Genomic DNA, 25,487 nt, shown 5'->3' on the forward strand with positions numbered 1-25,487 from the left:
TCATCGAAAAATAAGAAAACATGCAACCTTTGAATCAACATGATATGCTTGTATAAATATTGATGTACGTAAATTGCCCAATATTCCGAGATATGTTTTTAAATCAAAATACAAGTAGGAAGTCTAATGGATATAAATTTTCCTATTATAAAAACGATATTTTCCTATTATAAACATCCATCAAAAAATGTTTTGTTTAATATTTAAGTATTTACAAATAGAATACTCTTTAGGATAAATTAAAAAATGTATACAATTCAGTATTGATATTGAATACTTCATTATTACATGACGATAATCAAATTATTTATAATTAAAATAACAGAGCAACTGAGAAAAATATTTACCACATAAATATATTTTTAGTCTTGATTAACAAAAATAAATTATAACAAAAAAATAATTATATTTTTGAAAGTATACAAATGATATACTTTTTTTAAAATTTTGCATTAATGTAATGTCTTGTCTATATCTTGATCATTTATTTAATGTAGCAAATAATGATGTATTCAACAAGCCATAAATAGAATTTTATAACAAACATCTCTACGAAGAATCCTATTTTCCAAACAAATAATAATGGAATTGCCTCGTAGTCAACACGTGGGTTGATTCTTCTACATTTGTACGGTGGAGAGCTTTATTCCTACTCGAGATATAAATATCTATAAATGAATATATTTATATATATATATATATATATATATATATATTAAATTCTCGAATGATATTACACTGATTTTTATGAAATTGTATAATCGTACGTCATCTATTTTTTATAGTGACAAGGATTGCCTACCGTCAATTTTTTTTTTCATTCTTGGACCATTATTTTTTGTTTTATTTGTTTATATGACAAAATAAAAAGTACATAGCCATAAATCTTCACCCTCTCACCACAAAATCTTATTTCGCAATAGTTATTTCAGTAATGCAATAAATTTTTAAATCTCTCTATTGACTACAACAATAAATGTTTTCCATTGATTTGGATTTTTTTAAAGAAAATCCAAAATTTTACGTCAAACAACAATTTAATTTTATCACGGGTTGTCTAAAAATATTATTCTTAAATTTTGGAATTAATTTTCTTTATAATGAATGTTTTTAATGCGTAATTCAAACAAATTTCATTTTTACTTATAAATATAAATGTAGTACATATAAATGTGTACTACATTTAGTACTCTAAAGTACTTTTCAGTAGTCTCTAAAACAACTTTAGAGATATTTTCATACCTAAACAATATTTACTATTATTCTAAGAATTTTTTGGGCTACTTTTTGTAGCTGAATAATATTTACTATCATACTAAAATTTTCTTGAGCTATTTTTTATAGCTAAACAATATTTACTATAATGTAGCTTTCCTAGCTAGCTACTATCTTTCCTAGCTTTCATTTATTGGAAAGCAAAAATAAAATTTAAAAACTAAAACAATTGAGATTGAAAAATTATAAAAAGTAAAAAGTGCTTACAATTCGGTAATCTTAGTGATAATAACAAAAAATGCCAAAACGTATGGTATGAGGATAGTAGTGTATACTACTCTTTTTAATTCAAACACTTGTGGTTATAGCAATATTTTACAATTATTCTAAAATGAAATTATTACTAAAAAGTAAGCGTGTAATATATGTGTTATGTCAACGCCAATTGATTTAAGTCAACAATTTTTCTGATGAAGATTTAAATAAATTAGTTATAATTTATAAGACATTATTTATAAAGAAAATAGTTAAGTTTATATTATCATTAAAATATTGTTGATATTATTAATAACGAATGAAAAAATAGCTATTAAGTTGTTTTTCTAACATGTCAGTATAGCATACAATATCTCGCTGACAATCGTAAATTCCACAAATATACTAAATGGTCTTAACTGGACAGTTGTAAATATAGTAGTGAACAAAAAAATATTGTTTTATCGTTATAAACGTAAAGAGAAAATGAAAAATCACATCTACACAAACTAAAAATAAATTCCATTCGATCACTTCGACAAAAACATTTACAATTCGGACAAAACAGTATCAGAAGCAAAAGAATAGAAATTAGGGCGCCGCCTAACCGTCTCCCGGCCTTCATTCCGAGAGAAAGTCAAGGGAAACTGAACATCACTCGGGTTTTGCCTCTTCCGGCAATTACAATTAGTATTGAATTAAAAGTCAGCTTATTGGTATTTTATTTGAACGTGACATTACTGAGAAGCCGTATTATACAAAAATAAATTCATATACACGCCCACGTTTGACGAAAAAATTAGCAGAAGAAATTTAACCTTGGGGTATTTTGAATTAAAACATAATTAGGTATAAAAATTAAGTTAAGGAAAATAAAAATTTGATTGATATTTTTATTTGTTAAATGTTTTTATTTAATCGTAATTTAATCGTATTATGATCACACGCGTTTGTGGAAGTGAATGCTGAAAACTTCGACATTTTGTTATTTTTTTATTGATAGTATTAAAATTTCTTGATAATGTTAGATACCTATGTCGGTATACACTTTTTGAGCTCAGTGGTTATGGACTATTATTTCACACAAATTTATTATTTCTGCAACCTCTATTTCCCTATTTCAATCATCTGAGTATATATATATATATATATATATATATATTTTTGAAATATGTGAGTTTGGTGTTGATATATATTTTGATGAGTTATTTAGAATCGGGCAGTAACACCAAGTAAAGAAAAAAACTAAAGTAGTTTTTAAATACTTCATTTATCCATACGTTTCGGTCTTCATCGAGACCGTCATTCAGTTTTTAGACGTTAGTCAATTTGTACACACTAGAATGTAAGCAAAAATTGTCTAAAAAATTAATTAGTTTAAATGTTCCAATTATTAATAGCCTGGTTATCACAGTGTAATAGTGTAGTGTATTTTTGTATAATTAATTCTTTTTCCACTGAATGACGGTCTCGATGAAGACCGAAACGTATGGATAAATAAAGTATTTAAAAACTACTTTAGTTTTTTTCTTTACTTGGTGTTACTGCCCGATTCTAAATAACTCATCAAAATATATATATATATATATATATATATATATATATTCCATCATAATTGACAATCAAATACAACATAATCCATTTACAATTATATTTCGCGAAGGTGTGCCTGCTCCCGCGTTCATTAATGCAAAGTAAACAGGCAAAGTTTGATGTGTTTAATTATCGAACCGAGAAATCACAGCTTATTTTGATTTCCAACAAGCCTCGTTTTCTGTTTGCATTACACGAAAATCATAATTAGTTTTTGGAAGATCGCTTGACAAAATCCCTGAAAACGTTGGGATATTTGTCAATTGCGTGGAAAAGTTTTGGAAGAATTTAAATCTGCAAAGTGGAAAAGAAGATATCAAACTTATGCAAGAGTATAGAGAAAAATCTATTAATTTTGCTAATATTAATTTTGAACTAGTGGTGCATGGCATCGTGTCTTAAGGCAAAATGTTGGAACTTAAAAGTTCAGAAAAGAAAAATAGACTCGTTTGTGATTTTAAATTTTGTTGGATTTTTTTGAAAAAATTATTAAATATTATTAATAATTAAAATTAATATGAACATTGAAAAAAAACATTTTTTTTCTGAAGACGATAATATATTTCGAAAACTTAGAAATTTTTGTATTTTTTTTTATTGAAATTTCTTGAAAGTATTTGATACCTATTCATGTTTGTTGATCCATACTGTCGAAAATATCTGATTTTCGATAGCCATTTTTTTTTGGTTCTCCAAAATCGTCGGACCCGCGTATGCAAAAATTCAATTCAATCTTTATTACACGTGTAATGTTTCCTGAATCATTCAAATCAGATGTTTCGTTCTCTCAAAAACTTAAATTTCATTTTCTGCTCATTTTAGTCCTTATCTCCAAAACGGCTGGACCAACCTTTGCCAAAAACTAATCAGCACGTCTTCTTATCCATAAGAATCGAAAGCTTCTTGTATAATTCAAATTGGTTGATTCATTTTTCAGAAAACGGGAACAAAATTATATCAACACATACATACACACATCCAATATTTCTAAAATATGACAAAATATTCGGAACCTCTCAAACGTAAAGATATGTAAAAAATTTCATTTTCGATTTTTGGACGATTACAATAACTTACCCTACGCAAAGTTAATAATATTCGTATTTTTTGTTGGACTGAAAATTATTTAGTAATTTGCATTCATAAAAAAGAAAAATTGCATCAAGACAAGGATTGTGTTAAAAGAATCAACTAGAAGCAACTTTTGCTATACCAAGAAATTTAGAAAAAAATATATTCATGATACATCCAAGATATGAACTTCTGTGTAAGAAAAATAATTAAAATATCCCATGGAAGAACGAATCAATTACTTTCTGAACAACCAAACTATGAATACACATGAAATCTTCAGGCAGATATAAGTCTTTTACTAAAACCACAAATTACAACCTAGACTTTTAAAATTTGGTTATAAATGTTTGTTATATAACCCCTTTTAAATTTATTTCCCAGCATCTGTCGCATTAAGAATTTAATATATTTTGCAAACATTGGAAATTAAAAACAATTTTCTTTGGCAACCACAATGAAATATTTTTATTGCCATGCTCTCGTAAAAGCTGCCAATATTTAATTCAACATTTTAAAAAACGTATAAAGTAACAAATCGATCGATTAGTTTCATGTCTGATGGCGGAAACTCTACAGAAGATAAATTTATTTTTAGATTAAATGGTTCAAATGTCTATGAAAAGGTTAAATGACTTTTATATTTAGTGTTTTAAAATTAGAAAAAAATTATGGTTGGTATCAGTATAAGATATTAAGAAATTTATAAATAAATTTATAATACTATTTCATATTTGGTGACTTTCCTCTATTAAAGTTTTGAAGTATTTTGAAAGCCATTGTAAGTTAAAAATAGTTCTACATAAACTTATATACGTGTGTATAGTTTTTAAGCATATATTCATGTATAAAGTTCGAATTCATTAATTTTAATACATTAAATGTGAGGTAAAAGAATGAAGCTTATAAGTATATACAATATAAAATAAATAAAATATAAAATTCACTAATAAAGTTATTTTAATTTAAAACTTTGACCACGTTGTTAACTTCAAATAAAAATTTTTGTAAAAAGTTATAATGCTATAATGAGTATCAATGTCAAAATTATTCTTAATTTAACAAATGTAAGAGCGTCGTACAAAAATAATTTTCACAACTAATTAAAAATATATTACAAATATTTTTTACCTTGACATCAAACTCAATTACTTTTCAACGTGGAGAAATTTCAATATTAAATATTTATTACGGTGTGAATTTTTAAGGAATGTCTAAAAGGTTTCACAAAAGGTACCAGGTCTCTGAGATGGATTTATTTCTCTTACCGGTGCTTCAAACGGGAAATTCGAGAAAAATGGAGAAAATTCTAGGGAAATCTCGTGAATTATACAGCTGTTTTGAATAAATCTGTTTTTTATCGTTCGTAACGAATGCTGCTGAAATGTTTTTAATTTTTTTATACATTTAACCAGGAAATCACACGAGCGTATGCACAGGTACGATGCGAATATATCATTATAGTTGGAATAATAGTGGAATCCTCTTAGCATTCACGTGTGGGTCATGGAGACTGATGGGATAAAATTAATTGTATGTGTATATATATATATATATATATATATAAATTATATCTTATGTCGACCTAAGTTGAATTTCTTCTGGCGACTGATTATATAATTCCTCATGGACCGATTTTTTAATGAATTTTGTTCGAAATATCAAGCAATTCAAGGAATTGCTAGGATATGTAATAATTGTAAGAATATATTTACTTTAGATTACTAAAGTATGTCTGGTTACCATAGTACTCGAAGTTTGTTTTTATTTTTCAGCACAAGTTTACTGTATAATTGTTTTTCTTTACTTTAAGATTAAGAAGAGCTTTAAGTAAGATTAAGAATATGTTATAGAAAGCAACCCAGAGGTTATGCCTTTTGAATGTGATTATATATTTTTTGAAGTAATTGATATTTACTACTGCTTAAATAATATATAATTCCTCACAAAATTATTTTTGAATTTACTAAAAGCATCCTTAACGATAGTTGCTGGTTGAGTTTCTCCTGAACATCATTGGTTTTGTGATTAAAATAAAGAAAATAAAACAGATTTAGAACCAAACGTACATTTTTTATCAATTTGATTTCTCGAAACAATTATAAATAATTAATTATGGTAATTTTTACCATACAATTTTTAAGAAAGTTAGATATCACAGAAATTATTTTACATCATATATAATTCTCCTCAATTTTTCCTAAACACTTGATCATTGAATGCAATTCCATAATCAAAAAATGAAATTTGAAAAAAACTAGTGGTGTATAGCATCATGCCTTAAGGTAAATTGTTGGAACTTCCCGTACCTTAATGAAATATTCGAGGAATATTAAATGCTTTCAAATAGTTTATTATAATTATTTGAAGTATTATATATAAGTGATGTTTAGAACTGAAGTTAGAATTAGAATTGAAATTTGACTTATTTTTCAGTATTCAAAAAATAAAATTTTATTAAAATTAAAAAATAAATTTAAAAAAATCAGCAGAAAATTTTTTAAATAATTCAAATCATAGGCTAAGTTTCTCAAAAATGCCATTTTTTGCACATTTAGCACTGTATCTCCAAAACGGTTGGACCTACCTTTGCAAAAATCTAATCACCACTTCTACCCATATTCACGAATCGGTTTTTGAATTATTAAAATTGGTTACTCTGTTCTCTTAAAAACATATATATATATATATATATATATATATATATACATATTAATCTAGTGTTTCATTTATTTATTCCACAAATCAAAACTTTGTTTGCATTTCCATACCAAGTTATTATAGCAACATATTCACATTGCAGTTATTGTACAAAGCAAAGTGCATTTCAAAAGTTTGAAAACCAACCACAATTTTGCAACTTTTGGTGAATGATACATCTAAAATTACTCGCAATAATTTGATCAAACTAAAATATATTCTACTGAATTCTGTGGTTATCTTTGTTTAATCAGAGACAGTTTTGTGCAACTCTCTAATTTCTTACACTGGAAGAAAAGCTATCATTAGCGTGCAGGAAAACGATGTTCTTCAAGATTTATGTGGTTTCAGGAACCGCAATTTATTCTTAGAAACTATAATTAAAGTTTATTATTAGAGACATATTTTAATCAGAGAAATTTCCAGTAAAGTTTCAACATACTTTGGAATACTCGCATCTACTTTTATTTGGTATAAATAAATGCAAAATTCAAGTCCAATATACGTGGTCGTGGTCGTTAGCAAAAATACGTGGCCAGAATATTCAATTGTAGATAGAATACAAGAGAATTATTGGTTTGTGGATTCAAAATCTAATATTTGCGGGAAAACATTGCCAACAAATTCTACAAAAATACTAATACAAAGCTTGATTCTATATTGTTCAATTATAAAAAAAATCAATACAAAGTGTAACAGAAATTTTTCTATGAAAATCATTTCAAATTTTAACTTCTAGGGCAGGTTAGAGTAATGGGCCAAAAATCAAAAATGAAATTTTTTGCATATCTTCACGTTTTAGAGGTTTCTGATCATTTTGGCATACCTCAAATGGTGTGTGTATGTGTGGACACAAATTTTCGTGGACGATTTCGGGCGTAGAAAATTCAAAAAGCTATCGTTACTTATTGATAGGGAGATGAAAAAAGTGAAACATAATATATATATATATATATATATATATATATATATATATATTTGTTTCACTTTTTTCACAACGCACCAATTTTTTTTCTTTTTCCCCAGTCTTGGGAGAAATAGATACTGATCTTTAAAAAATCTATTATGATATTTTAATAATGCATATCAAATGTCTATCAGGATTTTCTGAGGCTGTGAATGAATTGAATAGGAATTGAATATAGACATCTATGATAACTATATTCTATGTCAAATTCTAGTTTCTATTGTGCAAGGAGTATAATAGTCATCGGAAAATGTCGATCAAATGGAACTTGTGTCGTATTGATGTATTAAAGGGAAGGAGAACATGGTGCAGACGTACTAAGAAGGCTTGGAAACTGTCATATATAAATATAGTATTTAGAATTTTATCATGCATCAGGCACTTCCACAAAAATGTAGAATCCTTTCTTAAACAAGAAGTTTACTAGCTAGTAAAGTATCAGTTTTTCTTCTTCACAAAATTTAAACCTACTTAAACGTACTAAATGCAAATTTATAATAGTGTTACTAAACTTCATTAGTTTTATTCATCCATTCTTTTATTTTTTTTTATTTGGAGTATTTAGATGTGTCAAGAGTATTGAGTATTGAGGATTAAGGATGCCAGTCCTGAATTCAGTAAATTTTCTGACTCTTGTATTAAATCTCGACATTTTATCGGTCGAATAATTTGTGTGCAATTTAATTTCTATTACCAATCCCTGATTTCAGTACATTATCGATGAATGGTTGTTTCTGAGCACTGAAATGTATTCATTACCTATTCATCTTACCATAATATTCCTTGCATTGTAGTTTCTACAATGGAGTATATACGGTTGCATGATGAAAAATAAAAATAAGACATATTTTATGCCTTTCTTTTGTCAAGGAAATTGTATGCACTTCGACAAAAGACTGTATTTTATTTGTTATGGCTTTCTTGCACTTTTGGGAGCTTTGGGAAAATAATGTTGCACGTAAAAGTTCTATGGTAAAATTTATATAACTATTGGGACATGTTACTGAATTGAATTTTCATACTAATTTACACATTTTTATTGAACTTATTCATTGAAATCATTTCTAGAATTTTCTTAAATTCGAAAGTGTGAAAGTGAAATTATGCTCTTAGAATAATTTTATATTGTTGTTAAGTGGTAGTTCCAAGAACACTACCCAATTATAGAATTTTTGCTTAGCGATTTTTAAGTATCAACAAAAACGTGTTATAAATTATTTTAAACTTGTAAATCGTAAATCTCACCGCATTTCAATGGTTTCTCGTAAAAGCTGCGCTTTTCCCAGCAGAACACAAAGCTCGCATGTACGTACAGAATCATAAAATATTAAGCATTGTTTATTGCTGTGTCTGGTCCAACTAAATCTGAAATTATTCTTGTTACATCTTAAGCCCATGGGAGAGACTTCTAAACCAGGATTAATATACCTAACATAGATTAATATACGTCTTTAATACGAACACCAGACGACTAGATTGATAAATTATTCTTTTTGTGTGTACACATAATAACTTGTATAGAGTATGTGATATATGGAAACATAAAAATAAATGCTTAGGATTTATTTTATATTTTTACTATAATCACATAAAAAAGTATTTTTTAAGCAACTTCAAATTAAGTGCAAAACTTTTCTGTAATGTTTTATATTTTATGCCCAATATAATACTTTTGAGCAGTTTGGATATTTAGAATCTGGTATACAATTTTTGAAAATGTACATTATGAAGTACAAAAATATATACAGTAGAATCCGCTTAATATGACATCGAAGGAACGCCGAAATCTCGTCATACTAAGCGGTCGTCATATAATTCATGTGATGTGCTTTGCAGTGGGTAAACTATTCATATAGTTTTTGTCAGCAGCTCCTTTCACTCACACATTTTTATACTAAACAATTTGTACTTGAAATATTTTTATGGCAAAACGTTTGCCGGGTGAGCTAGTGTATATATATATATATATATATATATATATATAAATCTAAGTTTAATTCTGATCGCCTCAGAAACTTAGTTTATCAGATTAATTACTTTACTTGTGAACTTTTTAATATCGAAGAAACTATCCAAAACCTCAGTAAGCGCCTTCATCAACGTAAAAATAACTCAAAAAATCCCAAACAATTCAAGACTATGTTAACCGAGCATATTAATAATTTAAATCTTAATATAGATTTTTTCAAGCCAAGAATTTTACATTTTGAAGAGAACGTAATTAAAAGAGGATTCGCTAAGGGGTTGTTTTTACAATTGCTTAACGATAGGGTCATAAACAAACGATTCTACAACACGGCCCTGAACGAAACAAACACGTGGTTCCTAAATAGCTTGTCAAAATTTCTTATAAAATGACAAGATCCCATAGCTTTTAAAATGTTTCGTAAAATTTGAACACACAAAATTTAAGTGGAACTGCTTCAAGCAAAAACGTGACATTTCTATATTAGACTCCAAATAGTAAATACATAGTTTCGGAAAAGTTATTCATGTTTAATCGTGTGTTTTATTATCTGTGATGTTAAAAAACATATTTTACCACGGTCCACATACTACCATGGATTAGTAATGTTTTGATATGTTTTATTATGATACAAAATTGTAAGTGTTTTATTAATATTATTATTATTATTATTATTATTATTGTTTTTCTATGAAATTTCTTACATATTTTATATTTAGTTCTAATTTTTATAGTTATAATGATTGCCATTGAATGAAGTCTGAGATGCTACCCGAAACGTATAGACTTTAAATAAATTTCTAAAAACTATCATACTATTTTTATTTATGTAACGCCCGACTTCTAAACTCAAATTAAAAATATTATGTCAACATCAAATTCAAGACTATTCAATTTATTTATATATATATATATATATATATATATATATACTAGCTGACCCGGCAAACGTTGTTTTGCTAAATAAGGTATATTCTAGACAATTTCTAGAGAATCAAAAATATTAATACTTTAAGTGTATAAGGATGTGTTGTTTGAATGCTATATACAATGAAGTATTATAAAAACAATAAACTTCATTAGTTTGTCTATATTTTGTCAATACAATCAAACTGCAAGTTTAATTCACTTCCTATAGAAAACATCGTATAATTCAATCCGAGTCCGAATAACTGGAAAAATGTTATTCGACAAAAGGTCCATTTAATCGATACCAAATTTAGGTTCTGAATTTGAATAACATTCCGGAATAATCCGAAGTCCGGATAATCCAAAGTCCGGATAATCCGAAGTCCGGATAATCCGAAGTCCGGATGATCCGAAGTCCGGATGATCCGAAGTCCGGATGATCCGAAGTCCGGATGATCCGAAGTCCGGATGATCCGAAGTCCGGATGATCCGAAGTCCGGATGATCCGAAGTCCGGATGATCCGAAGTCCGGATGATCCGAAGTCCGGATGATCCGAAGTCCGGATGATCCGAAGTCCGGATGATCCGAAGTCCGGATGATCCGAAGTCCGGATGATCCGAAGTCCGGATGATCCGAAGTCCGGATGATCCGAAGTCCGGATAATCCGAAGTCCGGATAATCCGAAGTCCGGATAATCCGAAGTCCGGATAATCCGAACTCCGGATAATCCGAAGTCCGGATAATCCGAAGTCCGGATAATCCGAAGTCCGGATAATCCGAAGTCCGGATAATCGGAGGTCCGGATAATCGGAGGTCCGGATAATCGGAGGTCCGGATAATCGGAGGTCCGGATAATCGGAGGTCCGGATAATCGGAGGTCCGGATAATCGGAGGTCCGGATAATCGGAGGTCCGGATAATCGGAGGTCCGGATAATCGGAGGTCCGGATAATCGGAGGTCCGGATAATCGGAGGTCCGGATAATCGGAGGTCCGGATAATCGGAGGTCCGGATAATCGGAGGTCCGGATAATCGGAGGTCCGGATAATCGGAGGTCCGGATAATCGGAGGTCCGGATAATCGGAGGTCCGGATAATCGGAGGTCCGGATAATCGGAGGTCCGGATAATCGGATGTCCGGATAATCGGATGTCCGGATAATCGGATGTCCGGATAATCGGATGTCCGGATAATCGGATGTCCGGATAATCGGATGTCCGGATAATCGGATGTCCGGATAATCGGATGTCCGGATAATCGGATGTCCGGATAATCGGATGTCCGGATAATCGGATGTCCGGATAATCGGATGTCCGGATAATCGGATGTCCGGATAATCGGATGTCCGGATAATCGGATGTCCGGATAATCGGATGTCCGGATAATCGGATGTCCGGATAATCGGATGTCCGGATAATCGGATGTCCGGATAATCGGATGTCCGGATAATCGGATGTCCGGATAATCGGATGTCCGGATAATCGGATGTCCGGATAATCGGATGTCCGGATAATCGGATGTCCGGATAATCGGATGTCCGGATAATCGGATGTCCGGATAATCGGATGTCCGGATAATCGGATGTCCGGATAATCGGATGTCCGGATAATCGGATGTCCGGATAATCGGATGTCCGGATAATCGGATGTCCGGATAATCGGATGTCCGGATAATCGGATGTCCGGATAATCGGATGTCCGGATAATCGGATGTCCGGATAATCGGATGTCCGGATAATCGGATGTCCGGATAATCGGATGTCCGGATAATCGGATGTCCGGATAATCGGATGTCCGGATAATCGGATGTCCGGATAATCGGATGTCCGGATAATCGGATGTCCGGATAATCGGATGTCCGGATAATCGGATGTCCGGATAATCGGATGTCCGGATAATCGGATGTCCGGATAATCGGATGTCCGGATAATCGGATGTCCGGATAATCGGATGTCCGGATAATCGGATGTCCGGATAATCGGATGTCCGGATAATCGGATGTCCGGATAATCGGATGTCCGGATAATCGGATGTCCGGATAATCGGATGTCCGGATAATCGGATGTCCGGATAATCGGATGTCCGGATAATCGGATGTCCGGATAATCGGATGTCCGGATAATCGGATGTCCGGATAATCGGATGTCCGGATAATCGGATGTCCGGATAATCGGATGTCCGGATAATCGGATGTCCGGATAATCGGATGTCCGGATAATCGGATGTCCGGATAATCGGATGTCCGGATAATCGGATGTCCGGATAATCGGATGTCCGGATAATCGGATGTCCGGATAATCGGAATTCCGGATAATCGGAAGTCTATATATTTTTTTAACTTCCCGCAGGGAAAGTTATAGTAATCGCAAAAAAATCAAAAATGAAAATTTTTATAAAACTTCACGTTTCAAAGGTTTCTGAACATTTTGGCATACCTTAGAAAAAATGGATGTATGTGTGTGTGTGTGTATGTATGTATGTATGTATGTATGTATGTGTGTATGTATGTATGTATGTATGTATGTGTGTGTATGTATGTGCGGATACAAATTTTCGTCGACGATTTCGGGAACACGGATCAACCGATTTGAATAATTCAAAAAACATTCGATTCGTATTGATAAGGAGACGTGCTGATTAGTTTTTGGCGAAGGCAGGTCTAGCCGTTCCGAAGATACGGGGCAAAAAGTGCCGAAAACAGAAACTCAGTTTTTAAGAGAACGGAGTGTCCGATTTGAATAAGTCCAGAAACATTTCACTTGTATTGACAAGATGAAGAATCGGTAAAATTTTCATGAAGGTAAGTCTAGCGGTTTCGGAGATATGGAGGAAAAAGTAAAAAAAATGAGCCATTTGGCGGTCAAAAATGATTATTAGACATATGCACATCAAATTATCAGATATTTTATAGAGATTTTAACAATCAGTATACATTTTGTTAACATTTCTATGGGTTCCGTACCAATGCTTATGCGTTAGCAGCGACGCGGCGCTTACGCGCTTTATATTTTGTCCCTATGCAGTTAAAGCAGTACGATTGCTTTGAAAAGAAAGTTCAGATCTTCCACAATATGTCAAAATAAAGAAAAAAAATTTTTTTCAACTAGCTGTAAGTGGAATTCTGTCTTAAGGCAATTAGGGCATCGTGCCTTAAGGCAAATTGCTGGAACTTCCCGTACCAAAATTTTTTTTTTTTTTTAAACGATTAACATTTTTGAAAAAAAATTACTTTGAAAAAATAAGATTTCTGAGAAACTATAAATTGGACAAAAAATTAGTTTTTTTTGAAAAAAAAAAATTTAAAAAAAAAATTTTTTTTTTAAAAGATTTTTTTTTTTTGAAAAAAATTTTTTTTTCTTTATTTTGACATATTGTGAAAGATCTGAACTTTTTTTTCAGAGCAATCGTACTGCTTTAACTACATAGGGACAAAATATAAAGCGCGTAAGCGCCGCGTCGCTGTCTAACGCATAAGCATTGGTACGGAACCGATAGGAATGTTAACAAAATGTATACTTATTATTAAAATCTCTATAAAATGTCTGATAATTTGATGTGCATATGTCTAATGATCATTTTTGACCGCCAAATGGCTCATTTTTTTACTTTTTCCTCTATATCTCCGAAACCGCTGGACCTACCTTCATGAAAGTTGTATCGATTGTTCATCTTGTCAATACAAATAAAATGTTTTTTGAATTATTAAAATCGGACGCTCCGTTCTCTTAAAAACTAAGTTACCCTTTTCGGAACTTTTTGCTCCGTATCTTCGGAACGGCTTGACCTGCCTTTGCCAAAAACTAATCAGCACGTCTCCTTATCAATACGGATCGAATGTTTTTTGAATTATTCAAATCGGTTGATCCGTGTTCCCGAAATCGTCGACGAAAATTTGTATCCGCACATACATACACACACATACATACATACATACACACACACATACACACACACACACATACATCCATTTTTTCTAAGGTATGCCAAAATGTTCAGAAACCTCTAAAACGTAAAGATATATAAAAATTTTCATTTTCGATTTTTTTGCGATTACTATAACTTACCCTACGGGAAGTTAAAAAGAAAAAAATTTCAAAAAAAAATTGTTTTTTAAAAAAATTTTTTTTTTTAAAAAAAAGTAATTTTTTGTCCAATTTATAGTTTCTCAAAAATCTTATCTTTTCAAAGTATATTTTTTTCAAAAATGGTAATCGTTTTTAAAAAAATAATAATTTTTGGTACGGGAAGTTTCAGCAATGTGCCTTAAGGCACGATGCCTTAATTGCCTTAAGACAGAATTCCACTTACAGCTAGTTTTATTGTTTGAACAGCAATCAGAACTCCTATATGTTCTATAACCGAATAAAGTATGTTTTAAAATCCGGAGTGTTGTATTGTTCATATTTAACATTTAACATAATATATATATATATATATATATATATATACCAGCTGACCCGGCAAACGTTGTTTTGCTAAATAAGGTATATTCTAGACAATTTCTAGAGAATCAAAAATATTAATACTTTAAGTGTATAAGGATGTGTTGTTTGAATGCTATATACAATGAAGTATTATAAAAACAATAAACCCCATTGGTTTATCTATATTTTGTCAATACAATCAATCAAACTGGAAGATTTATACACTTTCAATAGGAAATAGTATAAACCATCCATGTCTTTTTTGGTCTTTCGACTAATTGATTACGTTTCAAGTTTTTCATATTGTTTTTCATAAAATTTTCAAATTTTTGCGAGGAGAGATAGAAAATAAATATTTAAAATTCAAAAAAGTATTTCTTTTTTTACCTGCTTTTTGAAAAGTTTCAAGTAACATTCGGTGAAAAAAAGTAAATATAATATAAAGTATATATGTAGAGCAGGGCGAGGCACAAAGGTCCAATTTGACTTTGAGCAAATGTAAACTATATTGTGAAAACCATAACAATTATATCACAGCAAATAACACATATCAAACGAACAATTATCTGAGTTCAATAAACTGCCTTCTACTTCATCATTGTAGAAATGTGCTTTTTTGCCGTCTTTCAAAAATTTGTTATCTAGACCTTTTTACCCTGTAGGCGGGGTAACTTGAAACGGGCAGGTGGCAAAAAGATTTAAAATCTTATTATAGTTTTAAAGGTATTTTACAAAATAATTACATTTTTAACTGATGCTTAAAAACTACCAACGGAAGAAAATACTTTTATTATGGATTCTCAAATATTACCGTTTATCTTCCCCATTTCAAAGATTACCGTTTTCAAATCAAGCTGGTAGCTGGCTATACATCTTTTCTCCTCTACTTTCAAATATTGTTGTTAAACAATGCTTAACTTTACTGATTTTTGACAAATCGGTGGTTGGCCTTTTTAACCCCGGACCTTCATATATTACTATCTATTCTGCGATAAATTCTGGGAAATTATAACTGGAAAAATGTTATTCGACAAAAGGTCCATTTGATCGATACCAAATTTAGGTTCTGAATTTAAATAACATAAATAAAAAATAATATAACCTAGAAAATGTTTTATAAATACCAATGAGCATATAATTATACAAATAAGATCTTTCAGAGCACCGTGTTTGAGAAAAATATGCCAAAAATGCATTTTCATATTAACATATCAAAACAGTTTATATTTTGAGTCTCTAGTAACACTTGGGGCGCGTTTACTAACGTTTTTGTATATAAATAAAACTACAAACAAAACTACTTACTACAAATTTATCACAAAAAAATAATATTCGCGTAAAACATCCTATTAAACGTAATTGAACATCATCTGACAAAAGCGTTTGACATTTCACGAAATTGCCACCGTCCATTGTTCTATTTAAATTACGCTTCTACAAAAAAATTTCAAATTAAAAATGTAAAGTTTCTACGCGGATTTGAAATAATTTCTTACCTTTTGGACATTCTCTGGATTGGCACGAATTTTTCAAGACTAAGACTGGCCAAATCGATTCAGCCGTTTTCGAGTTTTATTCGGACATTTGAAAGGGAGCTCCATTTTTATATATAAGATATATATATATATATATATATATATATATATATATATATCCATCAAATACCTTCGTGTAGTACCCATGTTAAAATCGGAATATTAAATCCGCAATGATCTACACACATCCCGTACCCGTGTAGATTCCGGACCTTCCCCGGAGCCAATGTAAACGTTTTGCGGGTAAGGCGAGATAGCCGGCTTTTAGACGGAGTCTTAGGACTTGTCTAAGGGTCTTATTGGGCGATTAGTGACGGCTATTTGCCGCCGATCGAGCTCGCTAATTCGGTTTTTGTGCTGAGCTCGAGATAAACTTAACGAAACGAATGAAATCAATAGAGAAATCAATTATATTGCCGATATAATGCTACTAATAAATTATTACAGATACCCCTTTATTCATTAGTGCATTTATCAATTATTGAGGTTGGCTACCCTTATGATTTCTTTTAGTTTTTTTTACTTATGTTATTTTATTTTTCATAAATTGTACCTACATAAAAGTCACATACAGTCCTTCATAAAACTAATAAAAACCTACAACTATTTATGGCTATTTTTGTGTTCGTTTTCTTGGAAAATTCACCAAAATAAAACACTCGATTCTTTGCAATTAATACCAAATTAGTTGTTCATCAAAAAATCGACAATCCATTGTCAGTCCCTTGAAAGCCACGTACATTTAATGAGCGTAAGATGCTTATCTGTTCCAAACGAAAAGCATACGTATAGAAAACGACGAATGATTTCTCCATTGTTATTTACTTCCTTTATTTAGGGGATGGTAGAGTCTCTTGTGGACTTCTTCTCTTCGGGGGCAGCCAAGAACGATTCTTGTCTCGGAAAGCCATTACCACTAACGAGATTAGGTGTATAATAGGTTGTATTGTTGTGCAAATTGATTAAAATTTATTAGACGAAAACATGCACCGAAATAGAATACTACTTTTGGTTTGCTTTCGGGTGGCGTGTTAATGGGGGTGTGATATATGCTTTTACAGATACTATATGTTGGGCACACGTGATTATTTAGACACAAGGGTTATATATATATATATATATATATATATATATATAACCCTTGTGTCTAATCTAAAGAAGGGTGGTCCTTAATATGGACATTTTTGCCACCCAGGGGCTTAAATGGTTCTAAATTCGTATGTAAATAGTTCTTGAAGTAAATCTCACTCTTTTTCGAAAAGTAAAAAAATAAGAACTAAAATCTATTGAAGAACACATTTTCTAAATGGAAGCGGGTTGAAAAAATATTAATGAAATGGCTATTACGAAATAGAGATATGTGGTAGGAGGGTGAACATAAAACTTCTGTGGATATTGTATGATATAAAAAAATAATGAAGATTTAAAATAGTGAAAGATAATTTAAGTTGTTTATGTTAGAACTGCTGAACATTTTGTAGAAATGACAAAAGATATCTAAATATCTAAATCGCCTGACTGGACAGCAAATACATAGCATTTTTACAGAGTGTATTTTGTCAGAGAATTGGCACTATAATTTAATAAGATTTTTATTATGTAGAAATTATAGTTATATTCCAAGTGATTGTATAAAAATTCACAATTCCGAAAAATATATGTACAACTGAAATTTAGACAGATAAGTATAACGCTAATTAAGCCAATTTTCTGATTTTGCTGAATAAATAAAATAAGTGCCATTATTTTTGGATAACAAATATATAAATTTTAAACCGTAAATGTAATAAAATATTCCAATAAACAATATTAATATAATTTAAATTTATATAATTGCAATCATAAAAAAGTTAAATTGAGTTCTAACACAATTCAATTCAACAAATTTGTTTTGCTAGTTGTTGCACATGTGTATACAAACCAACAAAATTTATTTGCACGTTCTGAAACATTCATTGGTTCTGATGAATTTTATGTAAATCTGGACGCATGAATAATTTAAATCCATGAATATGTATATATATATATATATATATATATATCAATCAATATCTCCCTTTCGCTTTTTTGCTCTTGGTTTATAATACAAGTTGGCGGAAGGGAGATATTTGACAACCTATATATATATATATATATATATATATATATATATATATATATATATATTCTAGAAGACCCGACAGACGTTGTCTTGTATCCACGTCTACAATTTAAGTTCCAATTTTTTTAATATTATTTCCTATACTTAACAATTTTCTATTTGATGTACTGCCTTTGTGATTCATTTATGGTCTAAGCATAAGCAGTATAAAAAAATCAGAAACAAATAATATAGAATCTGCAGTAAAAAAAAAACAATATCATACTTGATTTTAACATAATTGCTTCAATAATTTAGACTATAATTTTTATTAATTTCGAAAGTACATTTATCTTACTAATAATTTAATAAACATTATTGTTCATGTTCAAATCTTAGGTGAATTTATTTGTAAAGTGTAGTTTGTCTGAGCACTCATCAATCTAAGTTCAACTTGCTAAATATTATATATCCAATGCCGAACAAATAAATTTTTGACACTCAATAATCAGAAATATTTTTTGTGTTGTTAAATAATTTAGTGAAATGAACCAAAATGCGAGGTGCATAAGATTAATAGAATAATGTATACGCAGTTTTGGACATATTGCGATATTTATTAAACTGAATTATATAATTCCATCTGCCAAACATATACTGTTAGCTACATCTTATCTTATTTTAATTTTTAGCACATCTCAGCTGCTTTTCGCCAATATAAATGTGGACTTTTTCTTGAATATTATATTCTAATATTATCTAGGCTCATAATTTTAGCTAAATTCAAATTTTAAATGAATTGACATTTCTAGCAGATAAGTTCAAATGTTTTCAATATCAAACAATGATGACTGGTTTTTTGTATTTTTTACCATTTATTTCTACAATGTTACGATAGTTTTATCGTTCATTAAATCTTAAAAATTTCCTTTGACAAACTCTAAAAATATATATTAAAATCCGAATAAGCGATTAGGAGAGGTATCAAATCATACACCCGTACAGAAAAATTTCATATATATATATATACAAACTAATCAATATGTCGAGCTAATACATGAATTTTAGTTACTCCTTACCAAGTACGTCTGCCAACTCGGAATTTTATCCTAGTTATATATTTATGTGCAAATAACGAGTTTATAAGTTCAACATTTTCGGACGTTCTGCTGAAATCACTATATTACTGTTTTCCGAAAGTTTTCCTTAACTTTCCACGAGCGAGCTGAAACGTTCCCAGAACATCACCCGACCGATATTTGTGTTTGTTATTAATTTAACTGTGCGGTATGATCGCTTAATCTTATTTATGTTTGAATTGTTTAGAGTTGCGAGAATAATATTTGTTTTAGGTATTGTTAAAGCTGTGTAATATATTAATTTAATTTCTGCTGAATATATCATAACAAACGTTATAACCCCTTATACAATTTGATACAGAATCATAATTGTAATACTGTTACAATCTCAGGTGTTTTCTTTCTCTATGATCTTCAAATTTGTTTGCTTTCTTTGAAAGTGTATACTCGATGGAATCAGAATATTTAAAGTTTTCAATTTCAAAGTATTATCCTTACCTGAAGTAGACCGTACTTGAGTTCCATATCCAAAAAGTGATATTCCCTAGCATGTGGAGCCCGAGGTATGGTGCCCCCTTGTTGAACTGGAGATTGTTGAGAGGCTCCGGTACTAGGAGGTCCAGGGGCGGAACATCCACCACCTTCCTAAAAAAAATTCAAAATACACACACATATATTATATATATATAATACTAAACTACTTGAAATTATAACAATACAAAGTAGTGAAAATGTGTAGAACCCCTTAGATAAACGCTTGGCTTGCTTTTTGTACCACATTATAATCGTGGATTAGTTATTGTTATAATATATATATATTTTCACGATTAAAATTTTCATATTCCTTCATTTAATTAGTGTTGAAAATTTTAATAAACTCATAATTTTCATAATAAGACGTTTAGTCTTTGAAAATATTACCAGAATGAAGAATCTTGAGGTTATTCTTAATAATTACTGTATTTTTTTATCTATTATTCTGAACTGTTCTCTATATTTATTCTATTAGCTGAATCTAATAATATCAGTAATTGTTAGAATAAGAGCTGAATACGTCATTCGAACAATCCAAAATTATTTTACTTTTGTGTACTATTTTTGATAATCAACATATTTTTTTTCTTTATTTATTTATTAAAATAGCAATCAAGATACAATTTAAATTTATAAGCTATTGTAACTCAAACGAGAGGAATCGCAAAAAAATTATAATAATAATAATAATAGAAGAAATAAAAAAAGAAATAATTATCTAAAATTCACTCTAATGTGTGAAGCCTAGTGTTTCATTTAAGGTATATTCAAAATTTAAAAAAAATTAAAACAAAAATGTTACGAAATATGGTCAATTTTAAATTATATTATTTAGGATCTATATAGATTACTTAATATGTAAATTAACACAAATAATGTCAATAATATCAAATTCAATTTAATTTAATGACTCTAGTAATATTTGCATCAACAATCTTGTAGGTTATAATTTATTCGTCAAACTTTGAGCTTGTTTGAGAACTGTTTTGAGAAAACTTTATTTCAATAGTAATCTAATAAAGTTCTTGATATCAGTAAATATTGAATAATACATGTCTTGGCCTTCAGTTCTCTGTGAATTTCGTATGTATATTTTTATTATATGAACTAATTATTTTTTAATTTAATTTAATTAATTTTAATTTTTAATTTTTAATTGTATATTCTGACAATGTAAGATCATAAAATCGCTTAAAAAATCCATTATTGGTTCAAATATAATACAAACAAATTTTGGCATGGTTAGTTCCAAAAATATTTAAAAGAATAAAAAACTGCAGATTGTGATATTGTCACTTTGTTGCTTATTTTTTATCTATTATTTTTGTACTTCTCTGTTTTATCATAAAATATTGGTTGATTTTTTATTGACAATAATGGATGATTATAATAAAACAGGTGTCAATTTTTTAAATTTTTTTTACACCAGAATTAAAAAGACGTAAAAAATTATGGGCTTGATCCTGTAAATTGTACCTAATACTAATTACCCACTAAGGTAATTACTATGCATAATTACATTTAATTGCTGCCAAATAAATAAATAAATAAATAAAATTCATAGAATGTAAATAATGTTCTGATTGTTATCAATAAAAGTTAAAATTAAAAAAAATCAAAATTATAGTATAATTGATGTAATTGTCGAATAACTCAATAAGGCATTAATGCATAATTGTTAAATAAGACATTTTTAATATATTTATTTCAATTACAATTATAATAATTTTTGCCCTTATCACCTGAACATACTTGCATATACTATTTGATATTTTATACTCAAATTTTATTGTATTTACGTGTATATGTGTTAGTACATTTATTGTAATTAAAAGTACGTACTCTATATTATTTTAACCGACGATTTGTCTAACATTGTTTTAAAGCAGTTTTCGAGGAAACTTGATCAACATGATTTAAAGCATTATAACTACAATAAAACTTCACTAAATCAATTATTTTTGTTAGAAATTTTATAATAGTAGTAAAACATTTGGAATTTTCTGAAGCATGTAAAGGATCAGCTTCATATAACCGCGTAACGTTAAGTGTTAACGAGCTTTCAGTACCTAAAGTTCATTTTTATATAAAGACTTCCTCACAAGTAGGTCATCATGCGATTACAGCAATAATTAATATTATCAATCGATTATCATTTTTACCTGGTAGGCCAGTATATTAGCAAGGCTTGCGTACACGGGTTCTGTGGCAAAAGCAAGGGTGTCTGCGCATTCCTCGACCGTGTGGAGCACCTGAAGCATTTTTGGGTGGCGAAAGCGCTCGAGCTTTCGCACGGACCCTCGAAGCACCTCCGACACGGTCTCTTTGCGTTTTGGCTTGTGCAGCTTTTCCGCACAACGTTTTTCGAACACAAACACTGAACATTCCTGAAAATAAAAGATCGATAAAAATTACAAGGTACGTAGGAAAAAGCTCACGCACACAGAATTAGGCATAGTAATGTATAGTTTTAATCGGCAATAAATAAAGATGCATCTGGCATACAGTATTTAAACCATTAGAGTCCCACCATGAGCCAAATTTTTGTTTTGAACCAAAAAACTTGGAAAAATAAAAAATCAGTAATTATGATTCTATGCATGAAATAAAGTAAAATCAGTTCAAACAGTTTTATTGTATTATATGTTTTTCAAATCGGCCTACTTTTCAAGCGGCCTACTGTTTACGCATTACTGTTTTGTTAACACCTGAAAATGTTGTTTCAGGCTGAACGGCCTAAAAATATTAGGTTGTCAAATATCTCCCTTCCGCTTTTTTGCTCTTGGTTTATAATACAAAAAGGCGGAAGGGAGATATTTGACAACCTTATATTGATATTGGTTGTTTTTACAATTTTTAAGAATTATGATTTATGCATTGTCTTTCAAAAAAAGCAGTATATATTTTTTGAAAAATCGATAAATTGTATAGTGATCTTGAAGTTATACTGGCACATAAAAAGCTAACTTAACCCTCCGCTGCCACCAAATATAAAGAAAATTAAAGATATTAAACCATATCTGTTTGGTAAACAAATGATAAAGTTATACTAGATCTTAAAGAGCTAACTAATCTTTTCGTTTACCAAATATTTGGGAAATTGATAATCTCAAAAAAATACATGAATAGTGATATGGAAGTTATACTGGCACATAAAGAGCTAACCATTCCTTCCGCTGCCACCAAATATTAAGGGTGATTCATAATCTAAAAAAATCGATATATTTTTGGTAAAAAATCGATGAAGTGGATAGTTATCTAAAAGTTACACTGGTCCATAAAGAGCTTACTAATCTCTCCACTGCCACCAAATGTTAGGGAGATTGATAATCTCAAAAAATACATATATTATTGGTAAAAAAACGATAAATTCGATAGTGATATGAAAGTTATACAGGCACATAAAGAGCTAACCATTCCCTCCGCTGCCACCAAATATTAAGGGTGATTCATAATCTGAAAAAATCCATATATTTTTAGTAAAAAATCGATGAAGTGGATAGTTATCTAAAAGTTACACTGGTCCATAAAGGGTTAACTAATTCCTTTGCTGCCACCAAACGTTAAGGAGATTAATAATCTCAAAAAAGCAATATATATAATTATTGAAAAATCGATAAATCAGGTAGTGGTCTTAAAGTAAAATCGGCTCATAAAGAGTGAACTGATCCCGCCGCTGCCACCATATGTTAGGGGGAATAATAGTCCAAAAACGTCTCATATATTTGGCGAAAAATCGATAAATTATATAGTGATTTGAAAGTTATACTAGCACATAAAGGTCTAACTGATCTCTCCGCTGCCACCAAATGTTAGAGAGATTGATACTCTGGTTCCACATTTTCGTCACAGTAAACACAATTCATAAAATAATGTGTAATTACTTTCTATTACATAATAAAATATCAAAAAGCATTTTATTTTAAACGATGTTTGTAAGACCAATCAAAAGATTTTTCTAGAACCGCAAATCGTCAACCATGAATGTTATATACTTTTTTTTCCTAAAACATTTTGTGTATTATATACAAGTATGTAAGAAGCATAACATTTATTTATAAATTTATAATAATTTTGTTAATAAATTTATTAAAATTTATAAATTTTAATAAGTATATCATTTTAAAAATTCCGATAAAAATTGTCAATTTGTTATACGGTGATTTATATATTTTGCGGCTATTTATCTCATAATAGGAAATACAAAAATAACATGGTTAAAAATTCAACTTTTCTATCGTCCGACTTTAATCGGACCTACCTTCCGCCTACATCTCAAACATATTTTCAGAACCAACGCGCGCTCCAAGATCCATCTCTCTGAATTCGTTGCCTAAAAACTAACATTTACAAAAACATTTTCCGAGCATAGGTTTTCTCACATAAGAAGTGCACTTAATACTGTAATGCCGTGTAACAAAACCTACAGAATCATTTGAATACCGAGTAATCCACAAACGGTTGTTTTGTTCAAAGCCGCGTACGGAATAAGGTTAAAGAGTGCTCCAGATGTAAAAGGTATATTATGAATGTTACATGAGAATGAAATGCTTTGATACCACACCCGATTCCGTGGTTTTGTCTTGAATAATTTATGATAATGTACGGCGTTTTATATAAATAAATATTTTATGTTTCATTTCTGACAACTCAAAAAGTGAAATTTCTTGAAAAAATTTACAGAATCAAACCGGGTAATAAAAACTCACATCGGCGGTAAAAAAAAATACGAAAAAATGCATGTAATGAATCTCACGGTTATGATGAAATTGGTGCTTACGAAAAATTAGATTTTTGATTAATAGATCATAAGTGAAATTTGTTCTGAACAAAATTGCTGAAACTTTTCTTACCAAAAATTTAAATTTAAATTTTTTTTTGAAAACGTCGAAAATAAATTAGAGTTTTGAATTTTTTTTTTCAAAAATTATTTTTATTGAAGCTTATTCATCACTTTTTAAAAAAATTGAACTATTCTTTCAGAACAATCGCAAAATTTTAAATTATAATCCAAATTCAACGTATTAAAAATATAAGGTACTTTGATTATAGTATTAAGCCTTTAGGAAATTAGTTCATCAATACTGATCTGTTTACATTTAATTATTTATATTAAATTTAATGTACGCATTGGAAACAACGTATTTCATAATTATAAACT

At 29.8% G+C, this 25,487-nt stretch overlaps 1 protein-coding gene across 1 annotated transcript in view; it reads right to left on the reverse strand.

The window, feature by feature from the left end:
• The window catches only part of LOC113380477 (SCY1-like protein 2), a 159,604-nt gene that overhangs the window by 62,670 nt on the left and 71,447 nt on the right, over window positions 1-25,487 (reverse strand). Inside the window, exons 2-3 of the mRNA XM_026619709.1 lie at window positions 22,489-22,713; window positions 20,291-20,437 (exon numbers count right to left, since the gene is read on the reverse strand). Of these exons, the coding sequence (XP_026475494.1) occupies window positions 20,291-20,437; window positions 22,489-22,713 (372 nt within the window). The remainder of the gene's footprint in view (window positions 1-20,290; window positions 20,438-22,488; window positions 22,714-25,487) is intronic.

This window comes from Ctenocephalides felis, unplaced genomic scaffold, assembly GCF_003426905.1.
Source record: "Ctenocephalides felis isolate EL2017-DRISC unplaced genomic scaffold, ASM342690v1 CF-g0.4_SCAFFOLD_00845, whole genome shotgun sequence".
Classification (NCBI taxonomy): domain Eukaryota; kingdom Metazoa; phylum Arthropoda; class Insecta; order Siphonaptera; family Pulicidae; genus Ctenocephalides; species Ctenocephalides felis.